Genomic DNA, 14462 nt, shown 5'->3' on the forward strand with positions numbered 1-14462 from the left:
TCATGATAGTATGTCAATTACTATAAGAATTGTTGTTATTATTGATCATACAAAGCAAATATCCCCAAGTAATAAAGCTGTTTTAAATCATAATGTATTCTCACCATGACTTTAACCACGATCTTACCACACTTAACATGTTTTTTCAACTGTGTTTTTAACATGTTACTACAATTTTACTACGTTTCCACCCTTGTTTCTACAGCGTTTTTACCATGTTTCATCATTCTAAACAAATGAGGGATAGGCACGGTTTTTAATTCTTTTCTTTTTGTGTTTGGCTGTAAATCGTGCATACATTCCCTGTCCACTTTCCCCAGTCCTCTAGTTGTGTAAATCCCAAACACTCATCTGCTCACTTTCACCTCTTTCACACGCTTAAACAGCCATGGGGACCCCATGCACCGCGTCACAGGCTTGAGCCTCACCTTCGCTAACACAATATTTTAATATGATATAAAATCACGTGGTGGTTGTATGTATGTGATCTTTGTTTAATGCAATATCACACATGTCACCATGTCTTTCAGTACAGTATAGCACAGGATTCCCAGCCCCCGTCCTGGAGCCAGTACATACGCACACCCCAGCTGATGCACAACATTGTAGCAACGAATCTGGAGGAACTGCACTTTTACCCTGTGACAACAAAACCCAATATTTTGTCACAGCATTGAATAAATCAATCAATACACACATACATAAATGTCGAATTAAGTATTCAATTAATGTTGAAATAAATGAATACATGGACATTTATCTATCTATCTATTTCAACATTTTTTAGACCTATTTATTTCAACATGTATTTATGTATTTATTTCAACATTTATATACTCATTTATTTATTCGTGTATTTATTTCTACATTGATTTGTTTATTTATTTATTCAACATGTATTCATTCATTTATTTGTATAGCCTATGTATTTCGACATTTATTTATTTATTATTTTCTCTGTGTATTCATTATTATTATTTTGCCATGGACAGTCCTCCATAGACGGAACTGAAACAATGACCGAGTCAGTGAAATCAATAGAACTGCAGTTCCCATCAGACACTGCTCCGAAGCGGATATTCCTACATTTGGCGCATGCGTATTACACTACATTTGACCAGGAAGTATCTGTTGCGGCGCACACGTGGGGATAGAAGGTAAACAGAAGTTTGTAGCTCAGATGGTAGAGCGGAAGAGAAATACCCATGATATAAAGTATGTAAGAGCGCGAATTGTTGTGTATGGCGATTGTTTCGGATGTTAATATTAATTAATGTTGTTCTCATAATATCAAGTGAGCAACGTCTTCTAATGCCCAATATATCGCAACGTTTGTAAGAAGATGTCTGCAAACAGCATCATTGAACGTTTTAGCAAACCATTCCTGCCTGATGTGTAAAATAAGCATCTAGACATTTCTTCAAAACAAAAGTGGTTAGGAATTGGTGATTCAGATGTTGAAAGAAAAGCATAATTTTTCGCATATGCAATCTCCTATATTCAAATGATACAGGTTTTCCGTTGCTGTTATTGTCACTTGTTGTTAGTGGGAATTATGCAGACGTTTACTTCGTAAAGCAGGGAAGGCCACTTGTGTGTTAGCTGGGAAAGCAGAAAATTAATCAGTTTTTAACATTATTTTGATAGTCATGGATGATCTGAGTACCGAAGTGTTGTTAAATGGACAGCCCGATGCTACACATGAGGAGCAGTTGACCAGTGGCCTGGATGCTGAGTTTCGGCCGCCTGTGCAGTCAATATCACAGAGGTTCAAAAGTAAGTAATTTGGAAGATTCCTGTCAGAATGATTTGAATTTAGTAGAATTTAATAATGATGTACATGGAATAACATTTAATAAAAAACGTTGTATTGTTTTCTTCAGAAACATTACGACATGAATCAGGTTTTCACAGGACTGCAAAAAAATGTCTCTGCAAAATCCAGGAGGCTCTTCTGCAGCAACAGTGGGAGGATGCTGCAAAATATATGAAGTCTTTCTTCCAGATTTTGGAGGATCCAAGTAATCACATGGGGGTGGCATCACGTGAGGTGAGAGTCAGAGACAGCACTGGGATTAAATGAAATATTTAGTGAAAAAAATAATTATTTTCTGAAATTACCATGTGACAGGTACATTTGACACAAATTCTGCAGGCTTTGACTGAGTAAAATCCAGTATGATCCAGAAAAAGGAATAACATGCAAAAATTTACATGGTCTTTTTATCAGAATCTTTGCTTTGCAGATTACCAAGTGTATGTTTTTTTTTTCCCTAGATAATTTGGAGATTGGGAACTGAAATTCTGCACCAGCTCCCTAACACCAAGCTAGAGGATTTCAATTCTTTTCTGGAAAGAATGAAAAATATAGGAGTGAGGAATTATCTGAAAGTGAGTCTATGAGACAATGTTTGTGTGTGTGAATATGTATCTGAATCTCTCCTGTCCTATATGTACACTACCGGTCAAAAGTTTTACAACCCCTACATTTTTCCAGTTTTTATTGAAATTTATTGAAAGTGAATAACCTGGATTGGTACAAAGGTAAATAATAAACTGTCAAAGGTTAAACAATAAGTTTAGGTTACCAAAAATGGAAAAATAATGTACATTTCGGAGTTATAAAAAAGGCCTTTTTCAGGGAAGTAATGGGTTAACAACTTACAGCTGTTCTGCAGCAATGGAAGTAAATTAAACCTTGAAAGTTGATGCTAACAATTCCTACAGGTGTCCCAGCGTTTGTTGATTACTTACAAACCCACTGTCTGTTGGAACAGACTGTTACTACACCCACTGAAGCATTATTTGGACAGTATTTTACTGCAGGAAGTAGTATATTGTGATCATAATGGTGAGAAAAAGGCAATTAACAAAGGACGACAGACCATTATAACCCTTAAAAGTGTAGGTCTTTCCTTTAGAGAAATTGCAAAGAAAGCTAAGGTGTCAGTGAGTACAGTTTCCTACACCATCAAGGGCACTTGGAAACTGGAGGAAATTCTGACAGGAAGAGGTCTGGCAGACCCAAAGCCACAACAGAATCAGAAGACAGGTTTCTGAGAGACAACAGCTTGTGTGATAGGCGTCTCACAGGACAATAGCGTCAAGCACAGCTTATTGTGCTTGAAGCTGTGCTTGATATTACACTCACAATTATTGTCCAATCTACAGGCATGCCTAATTGATACCTAAGAAAGCAGACTGATGTAATGACCCACTGAGACACTAGTTTCTCTTCACAGATAAGTTTGGAGCATACCTTTCATTTGATGATGAATGGAATGCTTGATGATGCTAAAAGGCAGTTGTCTTTAGTGGAGAGTTGGAGGTACGGGAGCGAGTCGGCTTCTCAGGCAGAACGGAGCCAGCTCATCCAGACTTACCGCGGCTATCTCCATTACTTCACTTGGTCTGCAAAAAAGGATGCCGTGCCAGACACTGGTAAGAGCAGTTTGTTTCAGAAATGGGGATATTTCACATGCTATCTCTTCTGGTTTTAATCCTGTGATAACCATAAGTGTTAATTTTAAGTAGTTTTTGACTCATTCCAGATTTTAATTGATCAAATCCTTCTAATTGTCTCCCAAGTACCCTTAAAAACATCTACATAATTACTAATGTGAATGTTGTCAAAAGTGCACTGGATGGCAGGCACACTCGCAATGTAGGGGTGTTTTTAATAGCTACTGTGAAAATATACAGTACTGTGCAAAAGTTTTAGGCAGGTGTGAAAAAATGCTGTAAAGTAAGAATGCTTTTAAAAATAGACATGTTAATAGATTATATTTATCAATTAACTAAATGCAAAGTGAGTGAACAAGAAAAAGCTACATCAAATCCATATTTGGTGAGACCACCCTTTGCCTTCAAAACACAAGGAACTCTCATGAAGGTCTTCAAATCCTCTTATCCCATCTAGTGTTAGACATGAGTCGATCGTCTAACTTTAAATTTCCCAAACCTTTATAAATATATACATATTTTTATAACAGCAAGCACACATATTCCTTTTTTTTATTGGAAAGTCTAGGAAATGTGATAGTTTTACAATTCAAAAATCCCCAAATGAATGATTATAAGGTACTGTTTGGATCAACCATCTTTTATCATTGATAGCCCTGAGATCTGGACTTTTGGAATCTGAAACTGAATTCATGTTTTTATGCAGGCAGAACACAGACAAACTCTGTTGGACTGATGGGCCTAATAAACACACCTTGCTAAATGGGTTGAGCTTGACCATAAAAAAAACAAAAAAAAACGAGCCTATTGTAATTGTATATATTTTTTAAATGTTCTTATTGTTGTCATAGAACACAGATTGTCTAGTTTGACTGGTGAAGGATTGTTAGTTCCAAGCATATATATTTAATGGCACACATTAGTATTGTAATGTAGCACAATCAAGCAAAGACCTAAATCATGGATTGTCCCTCTGAATTACAGAGAAATATGATAATTCGGATGTAACTGCAAACCAGGAGATGCACACTTACTTTCGACAGGCATCAGTGAACATCCAGGACACAATAAAGCAGCCAGGAGTCTGGGACCCTTTTGTAATCAGTTACATCAATGTAAGTCATATTAATTCTGTTCTCTATCTTGTAGGGTGGTTTATGTCTTGATTGTTTTTTCTGAATGTAAGCAGATTATGAAAAAGCTGACCACAGAATTACACATTATTACTTCTTGGTTTGTTTACACCCTTTGCTGACAGTTGAATTTGTAAAGCAGCACTGAAATGTTTGTAAGAACACTGGCCGACGAATAAAGTAGTCTGTTTGATATTTTCTTTTACTATATTAAAGAATTTCAAGCCCAATCCTCTTTACTCCAGCCAGCATAAGGGAAGCAATACTGAATGAATAGATGTAAGCCTCAAGTATCTAGATGCTTTAGCTTCTCCTATTTAGCTGACAATATGACTTTTGTTGCAAAAATCCCATAGATTTGTTGTTTGGAATTCTTTTTGAAGGTTGGTGTTCATGGGTATATTAATAGATGTATCACAAAATAAACTGCAGGTAGATCAATAGATACAATAGCTTATGTTAAATTCATTAAACATTTTATATTGAAATATGAAAAAAGTACTTTCATACCAGTAGTTAAGTTTGCAGTTAAATAATTTCCCCTCTTGCTCTCAGGTTAAACACTTGATGGTAGGTTTGATCAAATAATGATTTTACTTTTTTTTTTTTAATTATATGTCTGTTTCTACAGCTTTACATACAGAACTTTAAAATATAATTTTATTCCCTGAACACTTTTGAGCGATTCTATGAAAAGGTAGACATCAATGCAAAAATTTCACAATGTATTTCGGTGCTCTAATAAATCAAATTACAGCATCCATTGTGATTTATATCCATCATGTCATAGTGTGATGAGCCAGACATCTCTGATTTAGTATTTTCTAACTTTCAAGTCACTAAAAAAGAACCACCTCAGTGACTGCAATTATGAATTTGTTAGTTATGAGTTAGCTGTAGTTAAAAGGGCACCTCCATAACCACTAAACATATTGTGACACTCTTTCCCTGATTATATATTGTATCAGTGGTAACATGTTATGTAAAAGGCATATGTGGGTCAAAAGGTCTATAAAAGCAATCTGTTACTGGCAGCTCTTCCCAGTGTGGTAGGTGGAGACAGCATTTGAATGCAGGTGTATTTAATTTCCATCTAGGCCTTGTGATAATTGTGAACCAGACTCTTGCTGTCTGTTCAAGCTGATCTCACATTTACTTCTGTCTGTTTTACAGATGCTTGAATATTACAAAGATTATGATGAAGCTCTGAAAGTTTTGAATGACTATGCCTATGACAACCGTTTCCCACCCAATCCAAATGCTCATGTGTATCTGTACCAGTTCTTGAGAAAGCACCATGCGTCGAAGAAGAAACTGTTTAAAGTTCTCAGGGTATGGCTGTACATTACAATTGATGATGTAAACTCTTTTTGTTCTTCACTCTCCACTTTCATTAACCACCATCTTTGGAAATCGATATTTGTGTTTATTGTGGTTTTAATACTATAGGCAGATTGCCACAAGGTTTCTGTATTTTCTATATACTCAATTATTTTGATACAGCCTGTTTTGCAGTGGTATAACATTAACAAATAATTTTCACAACCACGTACATATACACAACAATCCTGCTAAACCTTAGTTTATAATAAAAAGAGATTGTCTGCATAGGAATGTACATACACTCACCTAAAGGATTATTAGGAACACCTGTTCAATTTCTCATTAATGCAATTATCTAACCAACCAATCACATGGCAGTTGCTTCAATGCATTTAGGGGTGTGGTCCTGGTCAAGACAATCTCCTGAACTCCAAACTGAATGTCTGAATGCGAAAGAAAGGTGATTTAAGCAATTTTGAGCGTGGCATGGTTGTTGGTGCCAGACGGGCCGGTCTGAGTATTTCACAATCTGCTCAGTTACTGGGATTTTCACGCACAACCATTTCTAGGGTTTACAAAGAATGGTGTGAAAAGGGAAAAACATCCAGTATGCGGCAGTCCTGTGGGCGAAAATGCCTTGTTGATGCTAGAGGTCAGAGGAGAATGGGCCGACTGATTGAAGCTGATAGAAGAGCAACTTTGACTGAAATAACCACTCGTTACAACCGAGGTATGCAGCAAAGCATTTGTGAAGCCACAACACGTACAACCTTGAGGCGGATGGGCTACAACAGCAGAAGACCCCACCGGGTACCACTCATCTCCACTACAAATAGGAAAAAGAGGCTACAATTTGCACAAGCTCACCAAAATTGGACAGTTGAAGACTGGAAAAATGTTGCCTGGTCTGATGAGTCTCGATTTCTGTTGAGACATTCAGATGGTAGAGTCAGAATTTGGCGTAAACAGAATGAGAACATGGATCCATCATGCCTTGTTACCACTGTGCAGGCTGGTGGTGGTGGTGTAATGGTGTGGGGGATGTTTTCTTGGCACACTTTAGGCCCCTTAGTGCCAATTGGGCATCGTTTAAATGACACGGCCTACCTGAGCATTGTTTCTGACCATGTCCATCCCTTTATGACCACCATGTACCCATCCTCTGATGGCTACTTCCAGCAGGATAATGCACCATGTCACAAAGGTGGAATCATTTCAAATTGGTTTCTTGAACATGACAATGAGTTCACTGTACTAAACTGTCCCCCACAGTCACCAGATCTCAACCCAATAGAGCATCTTTGGGATGTGGTGGAACGGGAGCTTCGTGCCCTGGATGTGCATCCCACAAATCTCCATCAACTGCAAGATGCTATCCTATCAATATGGGCCAACATTTCTAAAGAATGCTTTCAGCACCTTGTTGAATCAATGCCACGTAGAATTAAGGCAGTTCTGAAGGCGAAAGGGGGTCAAACACAGTATTAGTATGGTGTTCCTAATAATCCTTTAGGTGAGTGTATATTAGTGACCCATGGACTACAGTGAAGAAGAACAAAATGGCCTATATTTATCCCCAGTCCCACTGTAGATTTTATGTTGCTTCAGTAGGTTGCCACTGTGATTCTGTCCCCCCTTGAAGTATAGCCACTCTCTTGGCTGTGGTTTGATATCCTCTGGCTAAATACATATGTACAGTGGAAGTTCTTTTGTTTTCCATTTTCTTATGAAATGTCATTTTTTTTTTTTTAGATTTTGCATGCTTTGGTGCCTAGTCATGAACTGATGCTTGAATTCTGTTCTCTTCTGCTTGAGTCAGGTAAATCAGCACTTTGATCTACCATCTTATACAGTAACTTTTGTTATCGGAAGTTAATCTATTTTTCAACTGATGCTCCACAGCTTATTATTAACTAATTGAAACCCTTCACTAGATCCTTATAAATAATCTATTAAACAAATTAATGTAATAGTTATTATTTTTTGTTTTAAGACACCCCCCCATTCCATAATAAATATATATGTGTGTGCTTTTAATACCAATACGTCTAAACAAATTATTTTAAAATTGCTTCAGGTGTTTCAAAGTTTTTTTTTTATGCTAGTTAAGTACTTTTTAATTAATGAAATAACCACATGCTTTCTCTTTATCTTATATCCAGACAATAATAGTCATGTTCAGGAAGCCTTAATAGTAGGTTTTAGCCTACTTGACTATAGCAGCTGGAAAGACAGTGTGGAAGCATGGCTTTGTTTAGGAAAAGCCATTAAAGTGGCAAAGAGAAGGTATGTATTTCAGTTTCTTTAGCAAATAATACAATCGACAGTTCAATGATGAATAGTCATGAAAGTGCTAAGACTGTGGTAGATAATGTTTCATAATAGTTTATAGTGCCCAACAGCTATATCAGAGCACCAATATTATCCTTTTACAGAAATGATGATTGCATACCTTTAACATACACAGAGTTCCCTCTTATGAGAAGATGCAGAGAAGCTGTGCTTTCTGCACTGTCTGAATCTGAGAGAACCTCTGTACAATGTTAATATAAGCTAGACCAGCATGGATCACTATCTTATTCTTTGTTCTAATGTATAGAACATGCATATTTTTATATTTTTCTTTTATTCCCCCTTTTTCTAATTTATTTATGTTTTGCAATGTTTGATTTGTTGTGGTTATTTGTGATGATAAATTATGTTAACTTAAAGTTAAGGGGATTCATGCTAAATGTCTGTTTTGCATGCGAAGCAAAAGTAAATATTGGCAGATATATATCGGTAATCAGGATTTTGTTCTCTACAATTATCGGTATCAGACAAAAAAAACAGCTCTAATAATTGAATCACCACTGTCTCTGAGTGCTTTTGAACATTAAAAGCTTACTTGCTGAAATATGTTAAAAACTAAAGTATTTGTCCTCTGTTTAAGGGCTTATATAAGTTCCTTGTGGAGATGTCAAATACTACTATATCTGTATATATTATAGACACACACACAATTATACATCTATAATTGTATACCGGAGCATTATTTTCAATCAAATACTATAACAGAAAATATTGAGAAGAATAGACTTGATATAAGAATTGTTTTAATATAACTCATAGCCAGTGTTCATCATCTGCTGAATGATGTGTTTTTTTTAAAGCATTAACAAAACAACATAAACTTTGCTATTAAACTCTGGTATTAAACTTTACCCGTTTCGTTTTTTTTTTTCATTAAAAATGGCATAATATAAAATTAACCATTATTGTTTTTACCTTTTTATGATATGCTGTGATACTTTGTTTATGGGGCCATGTCACAGACAGTAACCTTCGTAATAGTGGATGAATCATATTTTGTGATTTTTCTGCAGTATTTAATTGCAAATTTGTCGTGTTTATAGGAAATTATTGCAGTTCATTAATGACGAGTGGGACTCAAGAAAGGACTGGTGGCCTGCGTTTCATTTCCGATCTTACTATGCCAAGAAAGATGTAGAAAAGGATAAAGAGCTGGTGAAAAGGAAAGCTGTTGTTGCAGCTGCCCTCATTGGAAGCAGTAAGTGGACATTAAATATGATTTACTGAGCTGGAGAGCTGTTTAGTGGTTAATGCCAAAAATCAAAGTGTGACAGAAACAACACACCTACATGTTAATTCAGCACAGCTGTTGAATTCAATGCATCTTCAGGCTCTCAAATGTTCTGTGGGTAATGTATGTTGTGATGATCATATATATATATTAATATCTCAGCAGTCAAAATAAAATGTAATCATCAGAATACCCAGTGGGACCCGAGCAGCATGATTGGGAAATACTGGGTAGTACCCAGCTCACAGCCTGTAATCTCACTGTGAGAGTGTAGCTATCACCTGAAGGGTTCTTGAGATTGTTGTTGTTTTACCAAAAACAAATTAAGATCCAGAAACATCATCTTCTTTTTGGCAGGCTGTCACTAAACAATTATTTATCTTTGTTGTGGCGAGTTGATTAATATGGTTTCAATTAAATAATTTACAAATGTTATGATGTGGCCTGTAAGGTATCTGAATTAAAGTAGTGTTGTAATTTACTGGTTTACTTTATCAGACATAATGTTTTCATTGTCAATGTGCTTGTTATCATTTGTAGTGTTGTTTATAGTGCAATCGCCCTTGATTGATTTGATTTGATTCTTTTATTTTTCTTAATTTGTGCATTTCTTTTTACAGCACAAATGAATGTTTAACTATAGGCAACATGTGTAATTATTATTATTATTATTATTATTATTATTATTATGCCTTGTGCCCTATGCTTTCCGGGATCGGCTCCGGCGTCCCCCGCGACCCACATGGATAAGCGGTTTTGAAGATGGATGGATGGATGGATGGATTATTATTATTATTATTATTATTATTATTATTATTATTAATAATTATTTTAAGCATATGTGTCTTGGGAATCTAAAACTTTTTACCATCAAAGATGTCAAATATGGCATTAATTTCTGGCCCCAGGGCTAGGCTTTCTGTTTAAACATCAATAAAACAATTTTATCAGGAAAGTGGTCATGGAGATCAAAAAGCTAAAGTGACATCTGGAAAGCTACCAATGATTTTACTGCCTTTTAGTAGACCTCACTGTAGGGAGCTTGTTAACAAAGCAGACAACTACAGTGGATTTTTTATTGGCACATTGACAATGGCATTCACCTTGATTTCAGGCACAATTAGCCATGTGCTATTCTCCTTTAACACACATACGATCCATGCTTCTTACCTGTAACATGTCTGGGCAGAAGCCAGCATTATTGTAAGGTATTTCGTTGTCTGCATGTTGGGGCAATTGGTAAACACAGAAAACACATTGATTTATGTATTATCTGGTCCACATTTCCAGGCCACCCCAGTGGTTTTCTATGCAACAGAAGGTCAGACTCTGAACAAGCCATGTGTTAAATCCTAGTCTCCTTAAACTACTGTTACACTTTCAGCTTTGTGACAATACAGCTGCTCATGTTGCTAGACGCCAGGGTCCTCGTCGAGTAAGTTTTAGGTAGCTAAAATTCTTTTGTTTCCTTTTAGTGTTTTGAAAAGAGAGGACCCCTCTATGACTGAATGCTTTTAACGATTTTCCCGAGGGCTGAGGACTACTTGATAATAACACACACACACAAGAAACCTGTAATTTAGATTGCTGGTTTGATATCTAATAGTTGAAACCAGTGTCAATGCATTCCATATGCTCTATCTGTCAGGTTACTAGTTGTTCTTAAATCTAAATGAGCGGTATCATCTCTAAAATTGTCATTCCTGCTTTGTGTATTTTATCTAAACACACTGCTTCGAAGAGTCATTTGGTGATGTGTTTTTTCAGCAAGAGCTTTCAGCTACTTTTGTAATATTTTTAAAGTGAGTGGTAAAAGAAAGCTGTGCATCAAAAAATGCACCCAAGTTCCTCACATGATTTGCAGGAATAATTAAGCTGTCATCCACATAGAGTTCCAGATTATTACATTGACTCATGGCATTCGGAGTGCCTATTAGAAGAATTTCGGTTTTGGAACAATTCAATTAAAAAAAGTTATGTTTCATCCAGGTCTTGATTTCTAACAAACAAGCAGAGAGTGCTGATGATGCTAATGAACAGTCTGGCAGATCTAATATAGCACTGCATTATTGCTTTACAAATCTAATTTAACTAACATGATTTTTATGATCTGTTTTATTTCAGAATGCATGTACTGCCGGACTAAATGCAACCAATTAAATATCATCTTGATGAAGGAAAAGATCGAAGCACGGCAACACAGAGAAGCAAGACGCAAGCGCAAACGCAGACACAGAAAGCGAAAATAGTTTTACTCTGTGATTTATGAAGGCCTTCTGTTTTTCGACACATTTAAAGACTTGTAGTAATCCTTCCAATTTATTTTTTTCTCCGTAGAATTGTTTTTTGTTGTGACCACAGGAATGTTGAAGGTCAAACAGTACAAATAACCTCAAAGGTACATTATGACCTTTTTCTTAAATAATGTTTTATTGGTGCACATGTTGTTTAAAGGGAAATGGTATAGCACCATATGTTTGATGTAATTTAACAGTGTTTCATCCTTCAGTTGCTCTACTCCTCAGAAGGCTGCTTTTCCGTTCAATTCAAACAATGTATATTTATATGTATAATAAAAAATCCTTTGTATTTAAATTAAATTAGTTTAAAATATAAGTCCATCTATACCTTGTTTTGATTTGTATGTTGCACATGTTATTAGCTAAAGAATGCAACCATTACAAAAACCACCAGGCTCTCAAGGCTAATACGAGAACGCTTGGTGTGATGTGCCTTGTAGTTTGTCAGTTCAAATCCAGGCTTGTGGCTCTAAAATTATATACATATAATTTTTAACAGTCTGTTATCACTTAAACTGGGGATGAACCTGATAACTATTTGCTAATAGTAGGAAGTGTTTACTCTCCTCTTGCTTTGCCTTCGACCCATGTTTCTTTTAAGAAACTGAATAGAAAATCCGTCTGGATTTTATGGTTTGATTGATACACAGATTATTTATTTATAGTGTTGACGCATCTATTTTTTAACAGCCAAACTGCCTAGTAACCATGCAGGGGAATATGAACAATACCGTACAGCATAATGAAATACATTACAGTTGTGTAGACAGTTGTTTAGGTTTCAATTAAAATATCCCTTCTAAAAGTTTCCACTGATTTCTATCTGGGATCAAAGGGTCACATTTCTCTTCAATATCAGAGCAACATTAATTTCTATAGAAAGCTTTCATATTTTAAACATGGGATCTTTTCCAGATCAAGATAGGCAATGAAATAAGTAAAAAGAAAGCTTCATAATCTTGACTAAGACTTTATAATTTTGTTGTTAAAATATAATTAACCATATTAAAATCTGTGTGCATTCCATGTTCCAGTTTGCCCTAATGAGATTGAAATGAAAAAAGCACACCACGTGGGCCTAATGGTTCTAACACTGTATGAACACTTATAAAAGTCTATTGAGAGACTTCAAAGATTCTGACTCCATCACATATGTTAATGATTGTTGGTGTATTTCTTGAAAATAAAGTGTAAAATCAATTGATTTTCTACATTTTCATAATTACCAAATCGAAAAATAAGAAAAACTAATTCGGTTATTATAGTTTGGTAGAATTGACACATGCAAACAAAATTAATACTATAGTCACATAACAAATACAGGACCACCTGAGCAGTAGAAAAAAAACTTGATATGTATGATATATTAATTGGAAAAATATATTTATATACACTGGAATATGTTGTTGAAATGATGTTCAGTGGGGTTCACGGACAGTGACTGGATAGAATAGGTACGTTTGAATGCCCATTTGTGATGCATTTTTGATCAAAACATAGACATAAATTGACCTGTCAAGTCCATGTTTGAGTGACATATCTACTTCTATGCAATGGCAAATGTACCCATGTTTCCAATATTACATTTTCAAAATAAAATGTATATTTTTTCATTTTCATAAAACATCAGAAAAATGTTATTGATCAGTGCCTCATGGAGCCACACCATTTTGAATATTGTTCTATAAGTAATGCATTGAGAAGATTGTATTAAATTACAATGATCATATTCTCTCCATAAATCTAAAGATTATACTGTACCTATGTAGTCAATTGGAGATATGTCATTAGTCCAAATATGTTTTTATTTAAATTGCAGTGACAGCACATTTCTCTCAGCCAATACAATCTCAATTATAGAACAGCCGGCTATAATTGTGTAGTTGTTCTTTACATTGCAACTGTTAGCGCAGCAGTGACCTAAGCTGAGGATACACTGCAGTTCTGATGATGACCATGACTTACATTGGGAAGGCTCCCACAATCCATGCTGACAGTAAATGCATGCCGACAGGCCACAGATAGAATGCCAAAGAACTACATGCGAGTATCTACACTTTAAATTGTAGTCAACAGATTTTTGCCCAGCGTTTGAGGTATAATGATTGCTCAGAATAAGTTTGTCTTGAAGAACTATGTTGTTTCATGTTATTGAACCAATCTAAGACAATAAATAATATAAGAAGCAACTGACACTTTTTGTTTCATTCCTGACTGGAAATCTACCCTCAGATTAAGTGCATGACATGTTCATGTGTCAATCATGTGGTATTCGTATATGAATTCATGAGGAATTCATTTGTTAAAAGTATATGTTTTTTTTTTTTTAAATCAATGTTTTAATGTTTGTCAGACAACAGATGACAAATCTCTGTTACTCCAGTCATCAAGTGTTACTGAAGCTTCAGGAATGACTCTGTGGTCAGTCAGCAAGTACAGCTATGACACTGAATTGACACAGTGTGGACTGTGCTCATCAACTTCTAAATGATTCTAAAGTGTGTCATGCTAACACTCCCCACTTCCATAATTTCCAGCTGTATTGAGTGGAATAAAGGGCTCTTCTTACTCTGTTCTATCATACGCTCCTCATAAAGCTGCTCCTCATTAGAGCACATGGTACCAGACCCACTGTACAAAGGAATTTGCAAAGAAGAGACA

At 35.7% G+C, this 14462-nt stretch overlaps 1 protein-coding gene across 2 annotated transcripts; it reads left to right on the forward strand.

Annotated features, from left to right (window-relative positions):
* The first annotated feature begins 1085 nt into the window (after positions 1 to 1085).
* taf1a (TATA box binding protein (TBP)-associated factor, RNA polymerase I, A) lies at positions 1086 to 12117 on the forward strand. 2 transcript variants are annotated; one of them, XM_066706279.1, is made up of 11 exons: positions 1086 to 1157; positions 1648 to 1776; positions 1884 to 2050; positions 2278 to 2391; positions 3243 to 3441; positions 4447 to 4577; positions 5769 to 5927; positions 7671 to 7737; positions 8081 to 8204; positions 9314 to 9468; positions 11626 to 12117. In XM_066706279.1, exons 2-11 carry the CDS (start codon positions 1650 to 1652, stop codon positions 11748 to 11750), a joined length of 1368 nt encoding a protein of 455 aa, XP_066562376.1. In that variant the 5' UTR covers positions 1086 to 1157; positions 1648 to 1649; the 3' UTR covers positions 11751 to 12117. The 2 variants fall into 2 exon arrangements, with proteins under 2 accessions (XP_066562376.1, XP_066562368.1); XM_066706271.1 differs by having other exon boundaries at positions 1138 to 1215.
* The last annotated feature ends 2345 nt before the right edge of the window (positions 12118 to 14462 follow it).

This window comes from Amia ocellicauda, chromosome 1 (genome assembly GCF_036373705.1).
Source record: "Amia ocellicauda isolate fAmiCal2 chromosome 1, fAmiCal2.hap1, whole genome shotgun sequence".
Taxonomy (NCBI): Eukaryota; Metazoa; Chordata; class Actinopteri; order Amiiformes; family Amiidae; genus Amia; species Amia ocellicauda.